The sequence below is a fragment of the Nipponia nippon genome, unplaced genomic scaffold (genome assembly GCF_047370975.1).
Source record: "Nipponia nippon isolate SJK-2023a ecotype South Korea unplaced genomic scaffold, ASM4737097v1 scaffold_1, whole genome shotgun sequence".
In the NCBI taxonomy this organism is placed as follows: Eukaryota; Metazoa; Chordata; class Aves; order Pelecaniformes; family Threskiornithidae; genus Nipponia; species Nipponia nippon.
The window spans coordinates 81969362-81996844 of NW_028262290.1; the positions used below are offsets into that span (position 1 = coordinate 81969362).

The 27483-nt window shown below is 37.8% G+C and overlaps 1 protein-coding gene across 4 annotated transcripts in view; it reads left to right on the forward strand.

Annotated features, from left to right (window-relative positions):
- The window catches only part of FBXL7 (F-box and leucine rich repeat protein 7), a 196073-nt gene that overhangs the window by 55961 nt on the left and 112629 nt on the right, over positions 1–27483 (forward strand). The window contains exon 3 of one of the 4 annotated variants that reach the window (XM_087736892.1): positions 10588–10657. The exons of 2 other annotated variants lie outside the window; for them this stretch is intronic. Coding sequence is in view for 1 of the 2 variants with exons in the window: in XM_087736881.1 (XP_087593007.1) it covers positions 1145–1154 (10 nt within the window). In the remaining variant the exon portion in view is untranslated. Of the gene's footprint in view, positions 1–1080; positions 1155–10587; positions 10658–27483 lie in introns of all 4 variants that reach the window. One more of the 4 variants, XM_087736881.1, reaches the window with a different exon arrangement.

Below are 27483 nucleotides of genomic sequence, written 5' to 3' on the forward strand. Positions count from 1 at the left end.
GGCTGTGTTCCTGTAAAGCTGTTCTGCTAATTATAACAATACCATTGCAATCGGCATTTAAATCAGAGTTCAAATACAAGGCAAAAGTAGTTGGGACGTTGGCAAAGATAAAGCTGCAAATTGAAACCTTACGTTATTCTGGCTAATTTGTACTGAAATGTTATAGCCAAATGTTTAAAACTTGCCCAAACAATACTAGGAACAAATTGGAAAGGTACATAAAACTGCAGCCTTACTTGATCTGCTGCCTGAAACATGAGACCTACCAGAGCAAATGCACTTACAGTATAGTTAAAGAGAAATGATCCCAATTTAAAAACCTAGCATTAGCTTTTCTAAAGTAAGGTCTGATGTTTGGTAGGAGTGATTACGGTTTATTAAATTACCTGTAAATCTGATTTTAAGGAATCCAAGATCCCAAATGTAATTCTTTCTGTAAAATGCTGTACCAAAATACTTGAATACTGTTATCACAGGGAGGTTCTGGCACTAAACTGTTCTTTGGCTGGTATTGCCAATGCTAGTTGTTTTTGAAGTTGTTTCCTTCTCTGAAAAGTAAAGAGTCATCTTGAAGTATCTGATGATTGCCCAACATTTGCTAGTCTAAAAACCATCTTTCTTGAATGCTAGACTGTCTCCTAAGACTGCTTGAAGAATATATACAACCTGATAATGCATATTTAAATATGTCGGGCTTATCCATTTTCCAGAATTTATGAACTGACACTAGCAAGTTTCTCCACATTAATTCTAGTACTTGATTGAACTAATAAAATAAAATTGGAACAACAGGTTTTTGCCTTTAACTTGACAATCCCTGGTAAGATGCTGTTGTTTAAACTTATCGCACGAAATATCCTGCCTTATTTTCCTGTATCTTATCTTTTTTTTTATGTCAGCTTGTCAAATGGCTGTATAATTTTTAAGAATGGCCAATAGTGCCAAAACTAGCAGCATGCTTGAGAAATATCTGCTTAGAGTTGCTGACTCATTCTGTTCTCTTCTGGCTATTGTACCATAGTGCCTGCTACTGTGTTTTTCTCAAGTTACTGAAGTTTGGCATCTCCTTGTTTCTGCCAGCATTCCTCAGATTTCCCTTGAGAAGTATGTACTGAGACTGGCTGATGAAAATGGCAATTCAAGAATGGACAATGGTAATTCTTATATTCTTGTTAATTCTGCCTGCTGGATCATTGTTGGTTTAGACAGTTACAGTAGACTAGGCTGGAAGTATAAGCAGAAGTTATGAGCATGAGTATAATCTGGCGATTAGCAGTCTACATATTCCTCTAGCTTTAATCAGCCACGCTTCAACATATAACTTGTGTTGTGGTGTTGCGCTTGTTCAGCAACTGTCCATTGTGATATTTCCTTTCGTATTTAAGGCTAGTTTTCATCTTGAACTGTGATGATGGATTGGGAGTTTGTATCTCGTGAAACTGAAAGTATAATTGCTGTTTTAATGGTTTAAATAAAGGATTTCTTTTCTGATACAGGAAAACAAGTGCCCATAGCAGCCTATCAGCTATACTGAGCTAGGAGATTTCTACTCACCTACTCTGGTCTCTTGTGTGTACATAGTCTTGCCAGAAGGCGGGCAGGATTTCTTTAGGGATGCATTGTAAATGCTTGTTTGTAAGATTTGGTAGTCCATTTAGATCAGCTAGTTTGAGTTACCCTCCAACAAAGTGAAGTATGGAGACTTTTCGTAGGCATGTGATATGTTTATGCTACCTTACAGATGTGAATGCATGGGTGGGAAGAAGCTTGATGGCTGTACTGGATGACTGTAACCTGCCACGCTGCTTGCAATGACTTGGATATGTCACAGTTCTCCATTGTAAATTATTATCAGACTCATGATAGTGAAATTCCAGTTTGTGCCAGTGCCTTATTTAATCTGTAACGCTTTTGTTTTTCCCTAACATGAAGTCCATTTCCATCTTGTATATCCAAGAAAGTGAAATTTTACAGCACTGTCAGGTATTCATTGTTTGTGGGAAGTCTTTTACTTGTTCATTATATGTAAACAGTGCTAGGTGGGAATCTCCAAAAGACAAACATTAATGTTAAGAGGTCTCAAGGATGTGGGTAGTAGGAACAAATTCTTCTTCTCAACTGCGAAGTTTGTGATTTGCTTAATCCGAAGATATTTATATATTCATGTAGACATATGTAAATGTAGATATCCCCCCCCAATCACACGCCCCTGGCAAGATAGACATTTGTAAGCCTTGCCAAGTTAGGTCTTTAGCTCCCATTTGAGCAATAAAAAATTTTGTGTGGCACCTGAAACCTCAGAAACTATGCACTGTGCAGAGCAGTTGTTTACATGGCACAAGGAAGGACTTTTATGGTGGTTTTCCTTATAGAACAGAAACAAATGTGGTCTAAACAATAAAATCATAATTGGACTGTCTTCAGTGGGCTCTGGCTTGGGAGACTATGTTTACTTGGTCTTTCTTTATTGTGGACTGAGATAAACCATTAGCTTGAACTCTGCTTTCTGAAATCATCTTGCTCTTTGACCCTTTTGCTTTTCTTTCACTTTTGAAAAAAGACTTCAGTAACTTTTTGCAATCTGAGGCAAAATTACACTCCAATCTGACTTTAGCTGTGAGTGTATTTTCTTTGCTGTTCTAGCAGAGTTAACTTTCTCAAATTTCTTTTAACGCCCTTGTACCTCAGATTCAAATGTACTACACATTTTCTGTCTGGCCTTGCATTTGTATTTGGAAAGCTTTTGCAATGTTAAGCATGTGAAGCTGATAAAGAAGCTGGTGTGCCTGGTTTTAATGGGAGATTATTCTGGATCTGGTTAAAATTCACAATATACTGAATCTGCTTTGGCTGCTTCCAGTAAAAAGAACTGACATCAGTAGGTGTCAATTGGTGCTGCTAATTTGTCAGACTACTTGACAAATGTATTTTTTAGGAAAAAATTCTTGAGGAACACTTGTTTTTCTTTCGGCTGATGTGGCATTGGATGAATGATTAATCTGCTTCTATCCTTCAATATTTAGTAAAGATAACTTCTGTCAGTGTCTAATTAAGGAAGGCAGACTCCCATAGCATTTAATGAAATCTGAATATTTTGCTGGACTATGGTAAGAATGTCATCCCCAAGGAAATTATATCCAAATCAAAATAACAGCACTGCCATTCAGTCACTGGGTTCAGGTTTTACCAATCATATTAAATAGCTCTTTGGGGTGAAGGAGAATTAGTCTCTTCTCAGCTTGATGTGTTAACGCTTTCATATACTTTTAATTTTGTAAATGATTTTTGTTTAGAATGTGCATTTGTATATGGCCAAAAAAAAGAAATGAACCCAAAACACACAGGAAAAACTCACCCCCACCTGATATTTTCTGTGTTTACTGTGATGACACCAGTCTTTTTTAAAATATTGCTCATAAGAAGAAGACTGGGAGGCTTCAAAAGTAAACGTGAGATTCTGTCATCAGAAACAATTTGTCATGGTTATCCATACATGTCCATTTTGAATTAGACAAATGCTGATGTGAACTGAAAAAACAAATGGCATCAGATCTGAGCCTTATCTCATGTCCTGATTTCTGTTATTGGTTATTCCAGTTCTGATTTGGACAGATACCTAAAGGGGAAGTACAAGGGTATCCTCTTGAATTTGGTAATAAATTAAATCCCAGATTATTAGTGTAACTTTATTATACTTCATTCATGCTTTGACTCAGAACTTTAAGGGGTTCTATGCTGCTTCAATTTTGCACCTGCTAATTTAGTAGAAATTGGAACATATTAGAGCAACTCCTTATTTATCCCAGTCTAATAGAGAAAGATCTTTTCTTGTGCATCTTGGAAATAAGATGAGCATAGAAGGACAATATGCCATGAACTTGTTCCTGTTTACCATTTGTGGATTTTAAATTAGAGCAACCATGTTTAAATATGTAATATTCTGTGCTATTTAGAAGGGAAGAATAATGAAACCATAACTAAGCAGTAACTAAAATATTGGCCTCGCTAAGGGGAGGAAAAAGGAATGTAGTTGGAAACTGCAAGCAGTAAAACTAGTTATGTGAAAGAAACTGAAAAACAAATAATACTAGCTGCAAAGTCATAAAAAAATGAGAATGTGGTTAAAAGTATGAGTGACCAAACCTTTGTATCCTACTGTCTATTGCTCAATATGATATATTATGCTTATAAACTTAGCAGGCTCAGGTATTGCTGAAAGGATTAAGTATTTTCTTTGGGCCCCTTCATAGAAATTGTGTCTTTTTGTCTGAATGATTAGCCAATTCAGACCAGAGAAACAAGCATTTTGTAGTGGATGATTTAGTTAACAGTAAATGTCATCATGGTTAATCTCTGGAATTTGGTGGCTGCTGGGAAAACTGATGTATGATGTTACTTTGGTGACCAGATAGGCTTCCTTAATCCAAAAGATAACTCATAAACTCTATGTGAAACTTAATGATTTTTATGTTAGGATTGTGACTGTGGTTCTAAAAAATAGTTCACGTATCAGTCCCAAAGTGTTGCTTATTATCATGGATTAAATTATGATTTTACTTTCGTTGAAATTCAAGTGTAAGTGTCACTTACTAATTTCAAGTCCTAGCAGAGGCCATATTTCTTCAAAGCTTTGAAAGGGTTCAGTCAACATTTGAGGCAGTCGTGGAACTTCGCAAATACATCCCATCAAGAAGTTTCCTTAAAAGCTGAAGTATTTGACTGTTTGAGCCATTCTTGAAAGAACTTATTTTCACTGGAATAGGGGTCTTGCAGATTTAAAAATGCAGCCATCTTCTTAAGTTGTTACTGGACTGAAATAACTCATCAAAAAGTTATTCCTTTGTTAAAGGGATATAGAAAATTTATATTCATAGAGTTAGTAATAAACTGTTACATAAAGCCCCTATGAAAAGAAAATAGCTGAAACTTGAGTGAAAATCTGAGGCATGTTTGTCAGCTCTTTTGAACCTCAGGACCAAGGTCATCTTTGGTATGAAATGAGGTGCTGTCAGTGACACTGGTCTCCATTTATGTCCTGACACATTTCTCTATAGCAAGAAAAATATGTGTATTTTATGTGCTAAGGTGCTATTTGTGTGTGTGTGGTTTTTTATTTATTTGTGTTTGCATTCATTTGCTTGTGTCCAGGAAACTAAATTCAAGATTTGGATGAGCTTCAGCTCTTCCCATCTGTGCACGTATTGGAATTTTCAAGAAACCTGGCATGGGAGGATGCTCAAGTGAAAACACGTTGCCAGTCCTCACCTCTACTACCAAACTACTGCAATACACGCTGTATTGCAGTGGTTTGCAGTGTGTGTTTTACTCATTAGGAGAGCTACAAAGGTTTTGTTACCTTGGTTGCTTCTTGAAAGTTAAACGAGTAACATCAATTCTGTTCTGACTTTGAGTATGTTTTAATATTAATGTGGTTCAAATATTAATTGAAAGAATTTGTTTCTCCTTGAACAGTAATCTTCTTTTCACTTCTGACCCAGTTTCGTGTGCACTCTTGTCGTGGTTTGTGAATGACTTGCTCAGCTCAGAATTAGGTCTTCTACCCTGGAAGTTTTTAGGCTCCTGTGCTGTTTTATTGACAGACTAGCTTAACTTCCTTATTTGTACATCTGTGTTAATTTGATCCAAATGAAGGACACTCCTGCCCCCAATTCATTGGGGCACCCTATGCAGAACTCTGGAAGTGTGATGTGATGCCTTTGCTCACCAGGTCAGATGAATTTAGAATGATTCATCTTAATACAGATGTACAGATTATCTGAAGCTTTTGAAGCTTCAAGTATCCTGGTCAGAACCACTTCCATTTAACATCTGGAAGTAGTAGAAAAAACAGCATTTTTTCTTTTTCCTCAAGGAAAGGATTGTAGGCTGACAGAGCAAGGCCACGGAAAACCAGGTGTTTAACTGTGTCACACCATCTTGGAAACGTTGTCATCTTACACATCCAGAGTATAATAGTCTTCAGATACAAGTATTCAAACCACAAATCACTCAATGGCAAAGGTTTTTTAAAAAAAAAATTATATATAGGTGTTGAAATACATGGTCTTATTCTCAGTGTTTGACCATTGCATGTTGTATCTTGGCCCTGAGTGAAATACTGTGTAGGAAAGTGACACTGATTTGTAATGGTTTTTAACACCACCCCCCCCTTGCCCCCCCCCCCCTTTTTTTTTTTAAGGGTGAACTTTTGACTGTGGTGTTGAATCTGATAACTCCCGTTCTTTTGTGTCTGATTTTTGAACTTCAATGGAACTTAGCTCTGGTATTGAGCTTGTGACTGATGAGTCTGAATGGACTAGGATTTTTTTTGCCATTTCTGCCACAAGTTAGTTTGGTTCCGTATCATGGAAGTATCGAACAGAATTTTACTTTTGGGAGGGAAGGGACTACTCAATCTAAAGGCACTGAATTTAGACTAAAAGGAAGCAGTGATGACAAGAGATAGCAAAGGTAGTAAACCATAAGTTGAAAGTAAAGCTTCTGTGCTGTATAATAGTAAAAAAGGTAGATGTAGTTCTGGGTTTCATATGTAGGGGTAACACACTGCTAAGCAGTGAAAACAGACGTTAAGGAAGATGTAGGCCATTTTATTCTGGCCCTCATGTCCCTTTACAGAAAGCTTCTGGTGGAAGCAACAACATAATCTTGATAAGCTAATATAGAGATCTAATAAAAGGAACCTTGCCGATTCTAGGAGTGTGGAAATCTGGAAATGCTAGAAGACTAGTACACTGTTGAAACAATAATAGCTTGTGATGTTGGATAATTTTGAGTTTTATTCACTGAAGAATCCTTATGTCCTGGGCTACCCTTGAATAAGGTCTGTGTCAGGATGTTCGGATTGTTATGCTCCAGACAATAATGGCTTTCTTCATACACCGGTTGGAGCTCATGATTGTAGGTATGTACCACTGAATGCAGCTGAGCAAATGCATTTCAGCTATGAAAAATGGCATGAATGAGCTAAAAAGAGTGCTTTCTGTTGTTCATAGAACATTACTGCTTCAGTATTAGAATCATGATTCTATGATTACATAGAATAGAATATTATATACATAGCATGTGTAATATACTGTTAACTTCTTGAAGGACAACTGATAAAATAAAAGTTGAGACTGAAATTTGTAGTGTTTAACTAAAGTTTACAGTGGAAACGGTACAGTTCAGAGTTTAATTCCTACTTTTCTCTTTGAAAAATCTTATAGAAAATACTTAATATTTTCTTTAATCTATCATGATGCTCAAACATGTAAGTCAGGCCAGCAAAATCCTTTTATTTCTGTCTGCTTTCCTGTGGCAACAATACCTCTTTGCTTGGCCCTGGTTTTACCATTGCCCTGGCAAGCTTTGGAAGATACCAGTAACCAACATACTAGAAACCCATCGAATGATGGAAAGGCGATGGCTTTAAAGACCTGTATGCTTGCCACCTCCTTCTCTGTCATGATCAAAACTTGTTTTGCTGGGCACTGTGTTCCCTTGGTCACACGGATGGTACCGGACCTCATCCCTCTTAAGTTCACCTCCTGGAAATGTCTTGCCATTCCTTATTCCTACCCGAGTCTTCCACTTTCTGAATGTGAGATGAAACTGTCCTCACTGCCAGCTTGTTGTTTTCCTGAATATGCTGGCCAGGCTGAAATGATATACATCATATTACAGGCTGCTTGCTGCCAAATTTTAGTCATATATATATTGCTCAAGCTGCAAACCTCCAAAGCAAACACAGAGAGGAAATCAAAATTAAATTAATCCTCTCTAAGGATGTATAAAGTGTGGCTGCACTGAGGTTTACAAGTTGAGGGTGAGAGGGACTATTGATTGTGTGGGAGTCAGAAGCCACTGGTATGCACAGCCCCTTTCTTACTGCATTGCTTGTCTGGGCTGGAGTCGCTTATGCATGAAGACCGTAAGGTTTTTTAATGATAGCTAGACAAATGACTTTGCAAAACCATGGTTAACTATAGAACCATAGGGCATTCTTGGCAGTTTGCGTTCACGGGATTAAAGGCAAATGAGTCACCCGTTTCTCTGGAGCCCTCAGAGCTGTGCATTTGCTTCATGTAATGTACTCAAAGCGTCTTAGGTGAGACTGAACAAAGCTCTGGACATGGTATTAAGGTTAGGTTGGATACCTACTTTCTGTTGTTTATGGTTGAGAGGACTGGTTTAGGGACAGTGCTTAGTTCTGTTGTACCGCTGCTTTCCTTAATGCTGAGTGTGGGCTGGCCAGCAGAAGAATTCAGTGTTTCTTGAAGGCTTTGATGCCAGCTCTCTCTCAACTGTCATGAGGGGTGGAGGCGTGAGAAGTAGTGGCTGATGGCTTTTTTGAAACACCTAATGGCTATACCTAGTCCATTTTCATGTGGAAAACATGGATGAAAGGAGTACTGCCTGCAGGAGATTAAAATTAAATGGCATGGCATAGCAGGACTTTGTGCAATTGCAAAGTAGACTTGAATGATATTTCATCCAGAAATTTTTTCTTTTTTTTTTTCTTTTTTTTTCTTTTTTCTGGAGTTACAGACTTTGGATTTTGATAATCTCACCTGAAATGAAAAGATATCCCATATTGTATAGTTATTCAGAAAAATGCCTTAAAAAGCAATAGCAATTATAAAGTAGTTAATCTGCTTCCACAAGCAGAAAAATAGGCTTGATTGATGGAGTGACAATCATGACTACTCTTCACCAAATATTGTGCACAGGAAGATGGAAATAAAAACCTTGCCTGTTTTTTCTATAGGCTTAAAAGGGCGTCAGGATTGTAAACCTAATATAGAATGTCATCAGTGATCACCATGATCTACCTGCCGCTTGCTCTGAAGTTTTTTAAATTATTAGGAGCAGTTAAACTGTTGTCTAGGATAATTTAAATGTCTGGTCAAATTGTTTTGAGAAGTAAATCTGTAACTGAATAGCTTAATCTTGAGTTGTTTTGGGGGAAAAACTTTGAAAATGAACACACCTGAAGTAGATGAGTTCAGGGGTTGAAAATGTGCCCTGCTTATCCTGCTAATGCAGAGGAAAGCACTGCTTGCAGTCTTGTAATATTATCTGTTACTGAGACTTTGCTACTACTCCCTGTTGTTCAAGATGAGACTTGCAGAAAGTAGTAAAGCTTTTCCAGAAGAGTTCCTGTGGTGGGAAGTTGCCAGTGTGTTGTCCTGCTGCAAATTAACTGTCCCATCTTTTGTAAGCTTAATCTTTGTACAAGTCCTGTATGATTAATTTCTACTGATAGACGAACAATTTTCCATGGCTTCCTTGCTAAATATGTTGGTTTAGGTTACTGGTGAAATTCGGATGTCATTAATCAAGCACATAGTGTAGACCTAGAGGGGAGAATGTAAGAATTATTGTCTATACTTCTTGATGACTGTACAAGGGCTGACTGCTTGCCAAAACGGTTAACAGAGTTGAAGTAATGTACTGTGAACGTCAACTTGTTGATCTGCAGACCTCAGAATGTTTCCATGGAGTACAGAGTCCAATCGTGAACTTAAGTGTGCTGACAATGGGCTTGCTTTTTTTTTTTTTTTTTTTTTTTTTTTAATATCACTGATAGTAAAAGGTCTGAACCCTCAGGTAGAAACTTCTGATGTAATGAGATCTCTGCCAAAAAAGGAGCTGTTCTGGGGACAATCAAGGAACTTGCATGTCTTAGAACCCGTCCCTTGAAGCTGTCATTTATCATTTCAGTCCACTTCCTCACCAACAAATGAAGCAGGGCAGCTATCTGCCATTGAAGGGAAACTTTAACAACATGTGAAAAGGTGTTTTTTTTTTTTCCTGTGTGTTCAAATGGTGAATATTAAGTTATAATCTTAATGACTCATTTAACTATACTTTGTTTTGTCCTATATGTAATAAACTTGTTTCTAATTTGAATAAACAGGTATTAAGTATCCATCAGTTTGATACTCGCTGACTCTGAATCAAGTTAAGGTTCTGACTTAAATTGTATTACGTAGCAAAAGCTTGGAGCACAAGACTGACTTAGAGCATGTGCTCTACTTGATTAATAGTTAGCTGTGTAGCACAGCAGAAAATACAGTAGGAAGGGTGGCATGTATCTTGCAGTAGTACTTAAAAATGCTGAACAGATTTGGCAAAGTTGCTTTGGGATCATAAGAATACAGTTTCTTCCTTAAAGGTCTGTAAACTACACCATTAAGATTATTGCAAGATATGTTCACTAATGGAGAAAATTTTTAAGATGAAAGATGTCATGCCAGTGGGCAACGCTTTCTCATTGCTTTTGTATTCTTGCTCTTGCTGTGTTGTAGATATGAATGTCTGCCAAACTAGACTGGTTTGTAGAAGTCAAATGCAGGCCCTAGTAAAAAGGAATTGTGTAGTTTATCTTTCATAATCCATTAACTTAATTAAAACTGATCATAACTTGGTTGCGGTTTACTGAAACGCCTGGGAATAAAATGGAAGCTGAATTTCATCAAAGTTAAATTCTAAAATAGAATAAGGATTTTGCTTTGATTTTTTTCAAGTTCCATGAATGACAGTGGTTAGCCAATTAATATTTAATTTTTTTCTTTTTTCTCTAAGCTGTTACAAAAGTTCTTCTGCAATTGGAAAGCTCTTCTTATATAAACAGATACCTAAGTGTGCATATTTGGTAAGTGTTTCCTGGTAGTATCTAAAGCAAGCATTGATATTGTAAAAAAGAAGCTTCCCTTGAAAGACAGCGTAAAATGAAGTGTAGTTTTTTAATCACTGCAGCTTTTGCTTGAAACACAGAGAAGTTTTATATTCCCATTAATGGATGTATGCTTGACATATGGTATATATTTCTTTATAGCATATATATATTTTTAGTTGTTTTATTAATATATTAAAAAAAGTACGTGACTGGAAGCTCTTCAGTCTTACAAGAAATGCTAGCAACTGTCTTAGACAGTTGTAGTAAAGCCCTTAAACTATGGAAAATAAGTATATTTCCCTTTACTAGCTTAACTGAAAATTATTCAGAGATATTCTTTTTGTATTATGACTTTTTCACAAAAATATGTTTTCATATTTAGCTAACATTGTCTTATGTCAAGTACCATGGCTTGAGAAGTAGTCTTTTGAATCTTCAGATTTCAAATGTGTTTTTTTTTCCCCATCTAACTTCCACTTTTGTCCTGTGTACATAAAACTATAGTGAGAAAATTGTTAACAGTATTGAGTTGCATTACTTTCTCCTCTTTTTCTCCCTGTCTTATTTTAGAGGCCAACTTAATGCTCCATCTAGGTAGACTTGATAAATGGAATTGTTCCAAGTCTTGTGTGTGAAAACAAGGCAAGGATAGACTGGAGAGTTGAAAATCTGCCAAAACAAACTTGAGTGGAATAGCTTAGTTCATCCGGTGCTGCACTTTCTAACACCATGGGGCTTTTTAAAGGTATTTCCGTTCTCAGATATATGTGGTCCATCGGGTGTCGCAAGACGCAAGCGCCTTTGTAATGAATGAAGTCCGTGTCCTGCAGCACTTAGGTGGGATTTCAGCCATCTTGGTAAGGAAGAAGGGACTGAGCTAGGCCCAGCCATACTGTTTGACAACATAGAAGCTTGTGGTATTTAAAGTAAAATCTGCTATTATGTATATAGGTGGCAACCTGGGTCTTAAGAAGGCAAGTTAATGTAGGTGAAGTTCTTTCAGAGTTCTTTCACATTGGCATTTCAAGTGCCATCCTCCAGCTTGCAGAGCACTGAAGTAGAATATACAAGCTTCTCTCTAGATTGAATTTGAAGTACTTTGCATTTTAAGCCGTGTGTTTGCTTTTAAGAAACATCTTGATAGTTGATTTGAGAGTTTATGAGTGTATTTCATTAGAAGTGTAATGATTAGAGTAAGTTCAAGGGAAAACAAGAACAAACAGAAGACCAGAAAACCTGACCTACACGGGAGATCACTGAAAGATCTTTATTTCCTTAGCCTAGGATAAGGTTGGGAAGGGAAGAGGAAATAAGCATGTCTTTGAATACAGAAAAACTTACTGCAGAGGAGAAAGGATTAAGATCTTGTCCATGCTTGCTATGGATGAAAGAATTAGATTTTAATATTAGATCAAATTTTCCTATGTGCAGTGAATTAGACTGTAGTAAGTTCTGGTGTCTTTGCTGAGACGTGAAGAAAAGAAAGATTGACCTAGATATTTGTAGGACTTAGACTAACTAACAGCTAACACTGTTGTGAAACAGAAGAACTAAAGATCAAAAGGGGCTATTCATGACCTTTTGCAGACTGCAAATGAACATTTTCCTTATGATAGTGCTAGTTTTAACCTGTAAATTGGAAATGAATTGTAATTTATGAATTAAGAGTGTATTCACACTGCGGACAGACTCCACCTGCCTACGTGAAAGACAACATCCTTCCAGCTTTACTACAAAATTCTGGATTTTCCCTTTAGGAGAATACTAGCCTAAAGCAAACAGGGATTTGAATTGCCTCACTGGCTGGAAAAGCATCACTGACAATGTAACTGCCAAGGTAGTTTTCTTGAAAATGGCTGAGAGGTTTTCTAAAGGACCTCCAGGAAGCCTCCAGTACTTTTGATCTACCTGTTCTGTTGTTGGATCAACTTTTATAGGCGTTAAAACTATGGTAAAATCTAGCAGAGGGGCACATGGGGAAAAAAAATTATTTGGCCTCTCTCTTTGTAGAAACACGTGAGATAAAACAGAACTTAGATGTTCTCCTGTGCACAGGAAGGACTGAAGTATATGAAAATGTGTTTAGGGAGTTCATTGAAAGTATGATGCATGGTAAATGAATAAATTATTTTCCTAGAATAAACACATGTAAATAACAGGGATCACTATTTGCTATAGATGTGAAGGTCAGGAGTTACCCTTTTATAGTCTCCACTTCAGGTAATAAACTGTGCTTAGTTGCTGCATCAAAGCTTGTAGGCTCTGACTAAAATAGAGTATGTCTCGGGATATTAACCTCACTGTAAAGTTTGATAGAGTTAGAATTTACTTCCAAATTCTAGATGCTGAATGTCATAACTTCTTTCTCTATTACATTAAAGTCCTTCCTTAAACCTTAGGATGAGAGAATAATTGATGTAGGAAGGGTCAACAGGAGGTTGCCTGTAGCTTCCTGTACAATTCCCCTGGCTTTTTTTTTTATGATGCTATCTTTTTATGATGCTATCTTTGTAGTAGCTTTTGTCAAAACATCTCAGTTTTCTTAGTGAACTGATAAGACTGTAGGCTTAGAGTGGTTTCGAGATGTGGAATCTCCCTCCCACTCCCTTCTCCAGCTTGGACATTACATGTATATGTGGAGGTTCACGCTGATGCTATATGCAAGTGACGGTGAGCATGATTACCAGGAAGAGCCGAAAAGTTTCTTTCCTGAAAGTGTAATCAGTCAGCACTGCGGAGTATGAATAGTAAATATGGAAGATCCCTGAAGGTAAACAGAACAAGCTTACTTTGAGGAGAAAAATAGGTAATAAAAAAAATAAGGAGATGTCCTTCCATTTTTCAGTCTAGATAAATGTTTAACAATTTTAGTAAGATTACTGCTTGAAAAAGTATAGCTCTGTTGTCTAATTTTGAAACTGCTAGGCCTGCTAGAAACCAAGAAGAGGTTTGATATGAAAAAGTAAAATAATAGATGAAATTAAACTTTATTTTCTTATGGAAAGCACTAGCTGTTTTTGAAATATTTCAGGTACAAAATTATATGGTGCTGTTCAAAAATCCCATTTTTAAATATGGGGTGGTCTTATAACAAGATAAAATATAATTCATTTTAGCAAATAATTTTGGACCTTTTAAGAGGAGCAGATATGGTTCTTAGAGTTCAAAGCAGCAATTTTTCATGTGTGTGTTGAAGCTATTCAACCATTAAGATAACCTGCACAACACTTACACGGAAGGATGACAGAAGTTAAGTTATATCACTTCTTGGTGTGTATCTGTGGCATGTGCTGTTGATCTTTAACTTTTTTTAGCCTTTTTCATTGCAGCAGATTAACTATTTGTGTGAAGGGTAATTGGGAAAAATACTTTGTAATCATACTATGAGGTTTACTGGGGTTTTATTGTTTATTTCTCTAGGTGTGGAATGCAGAGTCCCTGGTTTGAATTACGGTAGTGTTTGTCAGAAGCATGTTTCCTTGGGGTGCCTCATCCAAATTATGTTGAGTTACAAACCTTGGAATTTTCAGTTTGGCTGTGTTTAATGAGACTTGTTAGAGCTTAGCCTTTAAAACCTTAGGTGTCACCGTGAACACGACCTAGAATCATTTGCAGAGGTACTAAAGCTCATCAAGAAACTGCTTCCTAATTCCCCAATGTCATCCCTCTGTTGCTTGCACAGATGCTGTGGTTTGGACTGAGAAAGTGGAGAAAAAAAAATAAGGAAGGGTGAACAACTTGCAAAGAAGAAAAAAAAAACCCACCCAAAATAAAAAATAAAACAAAACCACACCCTCTACACCTTCACACCCCAAACCTCAAAACCCTAGAAATTAGGGGCAGACACTGGATGAGGAAGTGTTTGTGTTTTACAGCCATCTGTGAAAAGGAAGATGGACAGGTATCTGAAGGGGGAAGGAACGTAAGAATAAAAGTCTGAATGGTAGGAGTCCTTGCCTGGTCAGGAAGAGTGAGACAGGGTAGAAAACCTCCAAGGTGGAAGGCGGGGAAGCTACTTAATGTCTTCTGTTTGTAAATGCCTGTGAAACCCATTGGTCACCTCTCATTCCAGTCTACTGCCCTCCACCATGGTATTTGACAACTGCTATTTTTTAATTCTCCGCTTGCTTGAATAGCAGAGGTTTGTGTAGTGGGTCAGAAGGTGATCAACAGTTGTTGAAACAAGCAGATTTCAATGCAAGACTGTAATGTAAAATTTTATTTTAGGTTGGATTTTTTTAAATAAACTTTGAAGTGATATGCGACCTAAGTTCAAATAATAGTCATGGCATTGAACTCAAGCACTCTATAATTAGGAAATTTGTAAAACATTAACTTACCTTTATCTTGCTTATGAATTCTAACAATCTGCATTTCAGAGCTTTTCTATCTCAATTGATGTTAAGACCAGAGGATGCTCGTTCAAGGAGCTTCTGTTTATTTTTTGTGGTCGCTCTTAACTGTGGTACCAGTATTACAGGTATAGACCTCACAGCATATTTTGGATAGAGCAATGTTTTCCTATCGTTCTGATGTATCAGGAAAGCTTTGGGGCGAGTTGCATGTAAGCACTCTTCAGTTGCCTAAGAGCTCTTCGGGGTGCAGTGATGACCTGTCTAACAACTACGTCATTTTGGCATTGTCAAGTGTCCTACATTTTAACCTTGAATTTTACCTTACAGCAAGAACATATGAAAGCACATTCCATATGGGCAAAATGGTGGCCCACAGCTCTAGGGACTTTGTTAGGGGATATCTAAGCTCTTGGTATTGGAATACTGAGCATCACAACAGCAAGCTCCTATTGTGGATTTTGCTGAGAATAAACTAGCCCATTAATAATCTCATCACACAGTTCTCTTTGGGCAGTGTGCCCTGTGCATGTTGTGTGGACTTCTCTCTTGAATGAAGAGTGAAAAACCAGTATTTTGTCTTGTAAATGGCTGCTGTGTAGTATAGTCCCACACAGTAGGAAAGGACAAAAACTAATAGGGCTCTGATGTTTATTTTCCAGCTCTGGAGTGCTTGACTTTACAATCTTAGTAGTGTTTTTAAATGCAAAAAAGAAAAAATGTATGATTCCAGTATTGCTCAGTCCAGTTGCGCAGGCAACTGAATGGAAGAGTTAAACCCAAACTTCTGGCATCTGGATTCAGCTCCCAGCTTTGCTTCATACTAATTCCTGTTGCCTGATTTCTGCAACTCTTCCTAGTTTTCGCATAGTTATTGGCTTAGATTTTTGAACTAACTCTTAATGTATTTTTAAAAAATATATACATTCTGCTTTTCTTAAATGCCACGTTTAAAAATTTTTTGGCTACCTGAACCTCTGTGTGTACTGTAAAACATATGAGTTCCTATGACCATCAGATGCTAGTGTGTGTGTGAATTTATTCTTACGGTGTTGTGAATGAACAGGAAACAAAGTGTATCTGTAAGCTTCACAGCCATCCTCTTTGCAGTTAACTATGATTTCCGTAAACCTAAGATCCCATTTGCTGTGACCTCTCTAGGTAAGAGAAAGGGAATGGGTTTGTAGTTTGCCTTACCACTGAACTCAGGCCAAATAGTGACTAATGAACACAGCAGATGTTTCTACTTTTGAAGGCTTTTTTTGGAAAGGGCTTTATTAACCAATTATCCTTCCTCCCAGGAGATAACAGGACGGCGGCATAGCTGAGATCTGAAAATTCATTACATAAGAGAAGAAAATATTAATGTTGACCCTTGCTATGTTGACAGTAGGATTTGAATCTAACCTTCTGCTCTTTTTGCTCGGAAAAACACATTCAAGTAGAGTTTTCTTCAAATCTTTCAGCTACTGTGCTACGTTGTGATGTCAGCCACATATTTAGGAATTTGGAATATAACGAGCCAGATTTTGTGTGCAAATCCAGGGTAGCTCCATTGACTCAATAGTGTTACTCCAGATATTTATTCATTTTACCATGAGATCGTAATCTGACCTCTGTTTTTGATGAACAACCAACCCATGTTTGATTTTGTTTGCCATTGGGATAGGAGGGCTGTGGAGCTGAAAGGTTATAGCAAGTTCCTTCTCCACTTTGTCGATGAGCTCTCAAAGGCATTCCTCTGTAGTTAATTATGTTAAGTATGAGAGAGGATGGCTGGGTGGAAGTTTCTTACCAGACAGTGCAAGGAACTTTTTGCAGGCAACCTCATTTCTAAAGTTCTTTTTGTGCTTCAGTGGATGTTCTCCTACCTTCTCTTCCTGGCAGGAAGGTAAAGGTAGCAGCTGTGAGGGCCTGTGTGTCAGATAGCCAGTGAATAAGAGGTGGTTGTAGTTGCTTTAGTCATTTTTAGTAGTAGTATAAGTTATGCAAGAAGATCATGAAAAAGAGAATACAAACATGGAGATATCCTCATAGTCTTTGCTCTTTGCAGCTCTTCCCTAGGGAGTCCCTCTCTGGGTGAAAAAGAAGGTCTGCTCCTTGGTATCTTGTCCTGCCTGCCCAGGGGAGTGAGTGGCAGCTTCCACAGACAGAGCAAGGTTTTGCATGGCTCCTCTCCCTCCCTTTCTCTCATTATGTGCAACCATTCCCCTAATGGCCAGCGTGCAGCTCTTACTCCAAACACTTCAGTTCCCTCATCCTGCACTCAAGAGTTCAGGATGCAAAGATATTTTGAGCACCTCATGCAGGTGGTCTGTGTGTCAAGAACTTATGACCTTTAAAATTAGTTTCCTTTGATCACGCTCTGTTCCATTGTTCAGGAAATATGGTTAACTCCAAGGGGTGAAGTCAGGAATGATGTAATCGTCATGGAGCCATTAATCAGTACAGTCACTGTGCCTTTCCAGGTGGAAAATAGTAACAACAGTTAGTTATGCTCACATCTGCATAGAATATGTACAATAAATTATGCACAAAATCAAACATCTTCTAAGTGAGCAGCATTATTTAGGGCATGCTTCCAGAAATCAGAAAAACCAAACCCACTTGATAAGCAGGCAGTTGCATCATTTCTACTGATTGCTTGCAGATTTCTGCTGAGGCAAAAGACTGGAGCAGTGTGGGTCAGCAAACCAGTTTGTTGTCTTGAGCCACCCAGTTAATGTGAGAATAGTCTCCTTAGAAAGCCTTTTTCTGTGCATGTGTACATCATGATCTCTCTAGATTGTTTATTTCACCTATAAGATTCAGGAGATGTTAAGCTTAAAGGTCAGTAACTTTTCAGTGCTGATTTCTCAGTTTCAGCAAACCCCATGCTGAGATGAATGTAGGAATTAAATGCAAGAGTGACCTACGCTTAAACTTTTGAACATCAAATTTTAAACAATAGGCTGACACTTGTAAAAGGTCATTTTAGACCAAAAAGAGGCTGTTCTTGATGTTCAGACAAATCAGATTTAGTCCCTACAATCTATCCATATCTCTGTGAAGCAGTGTAGATTTCAAGTTAGTTGGAAAAAGCACTAGAGCACTTAAACTTCATTGCTAAGCAGCAAGGGTTGCTTTGCTTTTGTAACTGGACATGTGTTCTCCTATAGTAACATCCCTGTAATGATTTGTGTGTGTGCTGACTGCTCCCATACACAATGTGGGCTTGAATCCTTTCTAGGTGAAAATTCAGGAGTTTCCGGTGTACATTATTGTTCTTCCATGAAACACAGAAGCTTCTTATAGAGCTGTGTTGATATATGCCCTGCGCAGGCTTGTGGAAGGGCAGAAACAGTCCTTTTAGTCTTCTATGTCTGTGGCAGGATGCTCCAGCTCTGAGCTGGAGAGGGGAAGAACAGAACCAGACCTGGCAAAAACTGAATCTGGTGTTTCAGTCTGTGGTCCTTGTAAATAGAGACTGTCTCAGTTTAATACCTGATGTGCCAGGAGGGTGCGTGCAATTGGACAGCATATCTAAAAGTGGGATTTTTTTTTTTTTCCCCTCTCATTTTTAAGCTTGCTTTGTTCCAGAATGTGGTGGCTGCTTATAGGTGGTCTGATAGCAAGATTTAACTATGTTGCTTCTTCCTTCTTGCTCATACGTTGGACTGAGTGCTTATATCAGCTAAACTGTGATTTCACCACCTCCAGTCTGATCTGGGCCTTATTTTATGAGCTAGTATATGTATAGGCCGCATAGTGATAACTTAGTGTAAAGAGCTTTTGAGCTGCTGCTGTTCTTGTGTGGCTTTGGTTTGTTTCGTGTGACTTAAGGTGAGAAAGAGGCTCTTGACCTAAATACTGTATTAATATTTCACTTGTCGTCTTGTTAGATGTTTTCACAAGGTTGTAAGTGTACTGGAAGACAAGAATAAGCTTAAAGATGAGTTCTGAAGTTGTTAGGCTGAACTTGGAATATCTTTCTTGGAGCAAGACAGAGAAGGGAAGAATAGTGGAAAAAAGGCAGCAACTGAAGGGGGGAAAAAGCTGGATGGGTTTTACAACCATAAATGGTAAAAGTAACCTTGCTCTGCTGCCAGCAAGCAGAACGATGGAATAAGGTTTTGATTTACAGGAACAGCTCAGCAAGGGCCTTGTAGAGTGCTTCATGCCTCCTATAAAAATGTGATTAGCTATAAAATGGGAGAGATTTAACAAGAGAATTTAAGCAACGGCAACAGTGCTGTTTCACGCAGAATGTGGATGCCTGCTTTTAGAGTTCTGGGAACACAAGCTAGTTTGGAAAACATGAAGTTTTCCAAGAGAGAATGTGGATTATTTTGACTTATTACCTGAACATGTTAAACTTTGGTTCCTTGCCCATTCATCATGAGGTCTCTAAAATTAAGCAACATTTATCCTTGTAATTATTTCTTCAGATAATTGTCTCCCAGGAACTAGGTTTACAGTAAGCCACCTAAGGACATACAGGTAGGTGTGAGATGCTTTCCTTAATTCCAGTATTCTGTCTTGTTGTTACATAGCCTGTATGGTCTCTCCCTACCTGTATATTACAGCTTTATTCAAGAAGGTAAATTTGTCGGCTTTAAGCTCATGTGGTCAGTTGACCAGTAAAACTTCACAGTTGTGGACAGCAAAAGCCTCTCTCTACTTTGCTGTTCCCCAGCCTCCAGCCCTGGAGTGATGGAAGCTCGATACTTAAGTTTTCTTGATGGAAAGCTCATGAGCAAATGACTTATCACCAAATGTGCCAAGTAATGTTTGGGGAGTGGAGGAGGGGGAACGGTAGCATTTTTGGATACCCAGTGTCATTCCTTGTCAGGGCTTCACTGGAGGGGAGAAGAAGAGAGGAAATGGGAATTTCTTTCTGAAAAGTGAAGCATCAAGTTGACTGATGCTGAATTAGCTGTCCCTGTTGAAATCTGAGACCAAATGTTTCCTTTAAAGGACTTGCTCTTTGTCAAAGTCAGAAGAAGGGGAGACTTAGTTGTATGTCACTATATGACTTAAGCTGAAATTAAATGCTGAGATTATCCATCACTCTTAATTAAGCCAAGTTAAGCCTTCTTAATTTGTTTTAATTGCATCTCCATAATATTACTGCTATTTCAGGTAGTTCAGAAAAATATATCCCTGAAAATGTGCAAGAAGCAGGATTAAATTATTAATGCCAATTATTTTCTTTACATTAAATTGGGAAGCAACTCAAAGATTGTGGGACGCCAATGTAATAGAATGTATAGGTGCCTATAAACTTGTGGGTATCATCTTAAGATGTTATTTTTGTTCCTTTTCAAATCAAATGGAAGCTTTCTTAACCTCTAATGAAGAATAAGAGATTTTTATCTTAGTTGTTTGTATTGCTTCTCTGAAGACTATTGATGTAGATGTCATGTCTTTATAGGAACTTAAAAGACATGATTTGAAGTTTCATTTGTGTTACACAGCTGAACTATTGGATTTAATCTGCCATGCATAAATTCAAAATAACAATATGCTTTTTATGTGTGTATAACTGAAAGCTAATAAATACATTAATTTATACTTAAACATACTATTTGTGCAACTATTGATACGGTTCTGCCAGCATTTCAAATCTAAACTCTTCATTTCAAGGTTTTGAAACTCTACACAGTGGTAAAACTGTGTTCCAGACTATCTGGAAGATGTTATCCTCAAGAGATCAGGGATAAAAGCCCAGTACTAGAAGTATTTACTTTTTTTTTTTTTTTAAAGTTTTGTTGTATGCACAAAAAATAAATGCAGAGCTCCTGAATGTGATAGTACACCTTCTACTAATCTGACCTGAAGGATATTTGCTTAATAAAACCAAAATGGCTTAAAACTTACTTTTCAGTATATTTGCACTATAGGATCAATAAGCAACACTTTCAAACTACTAAGTAATAAATCTCCTTAACTGAAAAGAGTAATTGAGAGGATCCGTACAGGCAAAGTTTTGATTTTCTATAGTATTGTGATTAACATACAATGACTTTGGGAAAAAAGATTGCTAAAATCTCTCAAAGAAAAAAAAAAAAGTTCTTTTTTCTCCACTGCAGATACTGTGTTATTCATTAGTATCATGATATACTGAGAAACTATTGCACTGTAACAATTTTATGGCTCTCTAAGTATGCTTACATCAGGGTTATGATACAGATGCAGAATGCAGAGTTGGATTTGGAATACCTTTCTTTGGCAAAAATGTAAGTGTAGCTTTCCTCCCTGTGTTATATACTCTTTAAATACTGAAGGTTTAAAATGTTAAAATTAAGCCCAAAGACACAAAATCGGTTGCTGAGTAATTATTTCTTAAATATGACAAAGCCATTTTGCGTAGTCTGAATACAATTCTGTTTTTAACCAGGAAAAAAGTTGTGACTGAATACAGTGCATTCACCCTCAAAGGAGGAAAGTATTTAATCCATTCGAATTTCAAGGTCAGTGATGTTTCTTGGTAGTTCCAAAGCAAAAAGAGGTTAAAAATTTGGATAGTTCTGCTAACTCTGAAGACAACTTATTGATGACTGAGGTGAAACTATGGGTTTGATCTGCCGTGTTCTTGTTCTGGTCTCTCATTTCCTAGCTGGAATGTGAAAACTTCTTCCCCAAGGTTCAGAAGCGTATCTAGTTACTTAGCAGTGATTTCTTCCTTTCCTCTATCAAGTTACGGACTTTAGGTGGCATCAGGTCAAACTTCAGGGTAAGGAGGTAGCTGCTAAAAAAAGTCTTGACCTTATCCAAATTCAGAGGTTTACAGAGGTGCGAGACAGAAAACGCAATTCCTGAACTGTGATTAAAATCTCCTTGCCTTATTTCTGCCCCCCCCCCCCCCCCCCCAATGAAAAGCTGATAAGCAATTCAAAGTTTGACACCTGTACTTTAGATTTACTATTACTATGAGTTAGCTTTGTGTGCTTTGGTCTGACTGAGAAACATAGGGTCATACTGTGGTAAAAGCTGTTTTTTCTCTGGTTTTCATGGTGCAGGGTCTAAAGATGACTTGTCTGTGTAGAGTAAAAAGATTTCGTATCTTCTCAGTTTTATCTGTGTCTCTTTAAGTACATGGTTATCCCCAATCTTCACTTACATGAAATGGAAATACAGTCATTAATATCAAAGCTGAATCTTGCAGTGTGGACCTGTAGTTAAGACTGGAAGCCATGTCAACTTTTTCTTAACACTGGTGCAGAATTTTCCTTCCATAAAGGTATGGTTCAATCTCAGTCATGGTCAATGCAGAAGAAATGTTGCAGTGATAATGATTACTTGGTCACTGTTAAGATAGATGGTGACTTGCAGAAAAGAGGGTGCTCCTGCATGTTCTGATTAGCTGACTGTTGTCTTAGCAAGCCTAAAGCACAACTTACCCTATTCCCCAATGTTAGTGGGAAGTTGAACTTGTCTCACTCTTTGCAGCTTTGCAGGTGTTTTGTCAAATGATTTGGGCTGCTTTTTCAGCTGTAAGTTGATGTCTTAAATATATTGTTGTGACCAGTCCTTGTCAGCATGAATATCAGTACACAGAATCACTGGTTCAGAAAGCTCAGCATTATTCTACTGCAGTGATGCTTTAGGTGATACTGACTTCCCCTTAGACTATGTTCATTACTTATGTAGACAAAAATAATTAGATGTTTCTTGCATACACAAATGTCTGTGTGGCAAAGCAGTCCTACTTAGGATTTAACAAATGATTTTGTTTCACTGATACAAGCATTAATCTCTATATTTTTATGCTTATATTAAGTAAGCTGCCAAATAGAAATGTGAATTAATGTAAAAGACAAAAGTAATATTTGTAAGCTTTTATTATAAAGGCTTAAATGTAACAGTTTTATTTGGATACTGGAAAATACCATTGCCACACCAAGATAATGTACCATAAATATCCAGTGTTAGGACTTAGTCTTGTGCTCCCCCCCCTTTTTTTTTTATGAATTTGCCTCATTTATTCATGTATTTAGCACTGTGGATTGAAGTTTTTGTTCTGAATGTCGCATACAGCTTCACAGTGCAACATATTAAAACATTTAAAATTCTCTGTGAGCAATACCACATGCTTGACATTTCACATAAATTAGTGAAGTGCACTAAGAGCATGGGTAGTGCTAACTCATCGCTTCTCATTTTTCTCAGAGGTTAAAAGAGAACATATCCCCCTGCATTAAAAAGGGGAGAGAGCTTGATGCTTCCCTTGCTCCCTTTCCTTATCTGACAAAGATGACTTCTCACCAGTGGAACTTTGAATGATTGTAACACATTATTTGAACAGACAAACCTATTGACCGAAGCAGGACTTTATTATTCATCAGTGTAATAAAACCTGACCAGAGATGTTTAGCTGTGTTGCTCTAATTTCATCATTTTTCCAATGTTGACTGTGTACCATCTTCTATCCTAATGCTGGAGTTCCTTTGTATTCATATTTTGATGCCATTAGGATCTGAAGAAACCATCTGAAGATAGCTTTGTGTTTGGGGGGGGGGGTGTAGACATATACATATGTGTGGTCTTTTTAAAGAATTGGGCCCTCTACACATTTGAAGAGGAGGAGGTCCCGTTGGTAGTAGTGGGTAAGTAGTAGTGGGTCAGTGCCTTATTTAAAGCTAAAGAACTTGCCCCTCTTGAGAACGTGTTCTTTACTTTCCTACATGGGCTTATGAGGAAGTGGAAAAGGCACTGGTACCAATTTATTTGCAGGTACAGGACTCTTGGCTCAGTGTAAAGTACAGAATTGCTGTTATAGGTTTAATCAAACCTTGTCAATGATATGAGGGTCAACTGTTGTGTAGCGATATCGCATTTTATGGTTAGATCTCAGGGTGGGGCATAGTCCATCAGCACTTTCGTCTACTGAAAGGTGTTTCTTTGCTGGTGTGTGTTTAAGTGTACTACTATAATTGTGCCACAAAATGTATGGCTAGCTACCCACTGGCAAAGGTTTTTGCCTGTTTAGTATGCAGAGAAAGAAAAGGAGTGATGATCACCTTCAGGACTGAGGAATATGAAGATGAAGAGAATAGAGCTGCTTCTGCTAAGCTCCAAAACCCTACAGAGAATTTGTTATAGGATGGACTGGAGGAGACTTGCTTGTAATTCTCCCAAAGTCCAGCTTTTATCTGAACCCAGTTAGGATGTGTCCTCTGGCTAGTAACCTGCTTGCAAATGCGTTGGAATTAATTCCACTGGAACCTGCACAGAGTACTTAGGGTGGGGAAGACCGTCACTAACTGTGTAAAAACTACTGAGTGGTTCCACATGTTGAATTTCCTTCCCCTTGTCGTTCACATCACCACCAAACGTTCTCTCTGGCAAGCACACCCCTGCTTTCAGGTATTTAGGCTTGGCGTTGAGAAATAGAATGTAACATTCTTTTTTCTGTCTTCGTGTCCTTGCCTGTATTTTTTCCTCCCTTAAATCTCTGTCTCTGCTTACTGTACTTAGCTGTGCCCTTTTGGATCCTTAAAACTCCAAACTTTATTTATTCTTGTCTGCATTCCATTTTATACCCATAGAAATTAATTTAATTTCCTGTGCATACCTACCTCCCCCACTTTTTTTTTCTTCCCCCAATCTGCAACTTTGTGCTGTTTCTCATTATCCTTTGCTGTGAGACTTTGAGAAAATTTACAAAGTAGAGGGGGCTTAATCCCTGTAACTATTACTCCCCACCACCCAACCCCCTCTACCCCCAAAAAACAACCCTTCTTTAACAGACACTTAAACAGTTAACTGTGATCTAACATTCAAGGACAAAGATTGCTTTTTAACTTTTAAAGTCAAAGTTTAGTTACTGCTGGTGCTTGAGCAGAGGGAGTCTTCCTCTGTGACATTCCTGCTCCTTGCCTCTTTCTTAATCCATTTTTCTTTTTGTGCAGGAATTTATGAAGCTACGTAGAGCCAGATTTCCCTGCAAAAGGACAAGCATAGTGTTACCTCATCACCATGGTTCCACTTGGTTTCTTTTGGAGGTGGCAGGTCTGTGGGATTGTATAGGGTACCTCTGGGTAAAACTGTTTTCTCAATAGTGCAGGTTCTACAGTATAACTTGATTTTTGGTTTCTTCTCTTAATTTTCTTGGTAGAGTTAAGCATCCTCCACCTAAACACATGCCACTTTCATGGCCGCAATGAAAAATTGCATGTCTGTAGCTGTTCTGCCTCCAGCAGTGACACATCCTTGTGCTAACTGTGGAGAGAGTTCCCATCCAGTATGAATATATTCCTTTTCTTTGCGACCACTTGTCACAGGTGTGATTTTGAAATGGCTGTACTTCAGAATGGAAGGTCACCAGGCTTTTCTTAGTAATAGGTAGGCATATTGAGAAGTGGTTGTGGTTAAGCTTTTGAAATACCCTCTTTTTTCTGTAGAACTGAATCCGTGATCCTAGTGTGTCTTAAGAATCCACTTTGTGAAATTTCATTCTTGGTAGATTTGTTTTGAGTAAAGCCAAGAAATGAGACTTCCTCGGGAACAGCAACTCTTGAGTTGTTGTCAGCTCTGGTTACACATGCTGCTCTTCTTACAGTTTCCTTTGTGAAAGTTGCACTTGTAGGAAAGGAATTCCTATCTGATAAGGAGTGTATTGTAGTTATTAGTCCAGAAACATTTTTCTTCTTACTGTTAACCTAAAATAATATATACTTTTGTAAAGTAACCATTTTATAGCAATCAGGAGAAAGGGATAAAAACACTCAAAGACTTTAGCCAGTCATGACTCTTAGATGGTAGTGTTACCCATAAAATTGAGCTGACAGGAAAAATAGTGTGCTGCATTTTCTGTTACTGCATTGTTCTTAGTCATGGTCAATTTTGCTACTTTTGAGGAGATTATTACCTCTAGGACTTAGACACAAGGACTTAGTTCACCAGCTTGCCATGGTGTTTTCTGATGGGGGAATCCCTTAGCTCTTTCCCTCAGTTCCTCCTAGAAAGGAAGGAGTAACAGCCCATCCTGTTTTTCTAGCTGGCTGCACCTGGAAACTTGTGCCTGGAACATCTTTTGTGAAAATGGGAGTGTTTTTCCCTGACATCTAGTGGAAAAGAAACACTTCATGATTATGTAGGCTGTTACCTGAATTCAGTTTTCTATCATTCTGTTCAATTCAGGAAAAATCTAATCTAAGTCCTGCTAGCAGTTGAAAAAGCAGTCATTGCATTGTGGTGAAATGCCAAGCAGAGAAGAGGGCTGTAGTTAATGAAGTATTCAAAAAACGTGTGGATGTGGTGCTTAGGGACATGGTTTAGAGTGGGCCAGGCAGTTACGTTAACAGGTTGGACTCGATGATCTCAGAGCTCCTTTCCAACCTTAACGATTCTATGATTCTGCAGTTGTATGATTCTAATGTAACTTCCTGATTATTTTCTGGAGAGCCGCATGTATTCTGCTTTTCCCATAATATTAACTGATCTATATTTTATGACCTTCTGTGCTCAAGCAAACAAGTTTCCATCCTTCCAGCCTTTCCCTCTGATACCTGTTGTCCAAGTTATTCAAGCTTTTCAGTACTAGACTAGCGCAGGAATCCTTTGCAATTGCTCCGATATGAATGGGGTTCAGAACATTTACATCTCTGTAGGCACAAGATTTGCAAACAGAGACTTGGCTTATTTTAGGTAATCTTTGACTGTATGATTACTGCTTGGTCATTGCTTAAGAACAGCTTTGAGACCAGCAGAGAAGAGCCTGTATAAAACCAGCACTACTCTTTTCAGTTAGCAGAATTCAAGAATTGAATTTTAAGAACATTTAGAGGGAAAAATTGTTCTTGCAGAAACTAGCCTCTTATTAAGAACAGTATGATTGTCACTATTACTTAATAGATAAGGCTTTGAAAGACGTTCACGTTCCTCTCCCAAACGCTAGGAGAAAAGTGCTTTTCCTGTCCTAGGCATGGAAGAGCATGCTTGTGGTGCCAAATGTGAACTGTATTAATGGGGCTTTTTGGACAAACCACAAATGCTTTGAAGAGCTACTTTCCTGTAAACGTGTGTCCTTAAACACACTTAAATTTCACCCTCTTTGCAGATGGCTGTTTAGGAAGGCGGGGAACAAACAAAAACCAAACAAAATAACAATTGAGCATCTTGGTGATAATCAGAAGTTTTTCATTCGGAAATGTTTTCCCATTTAGAAATTATTGCTTTCAGCTGTGAAAATAACAGGCTTTTCCTGCAAAGAAAAAGAAGAGGGAAGGAGGGAGGATGCATTTAAGTATTTAAAATAAATATAAATTCTGTTTTGCAAAGATGGAAAAATAATGACTCGTGTTTTAAGATCGCACAGGGATTCCATAAATATTGCTTGCATTTGTGGATGAGTTATTTCATTAGGTCAGGTCAGAGAAGCCCTGTTTGAAAGTAGACCTCTTAATGTTAATGCTGAAGCTGTGCTGATGCCCTTTTTGAGCACCTCTTAAAAAAACAAAACAAAAA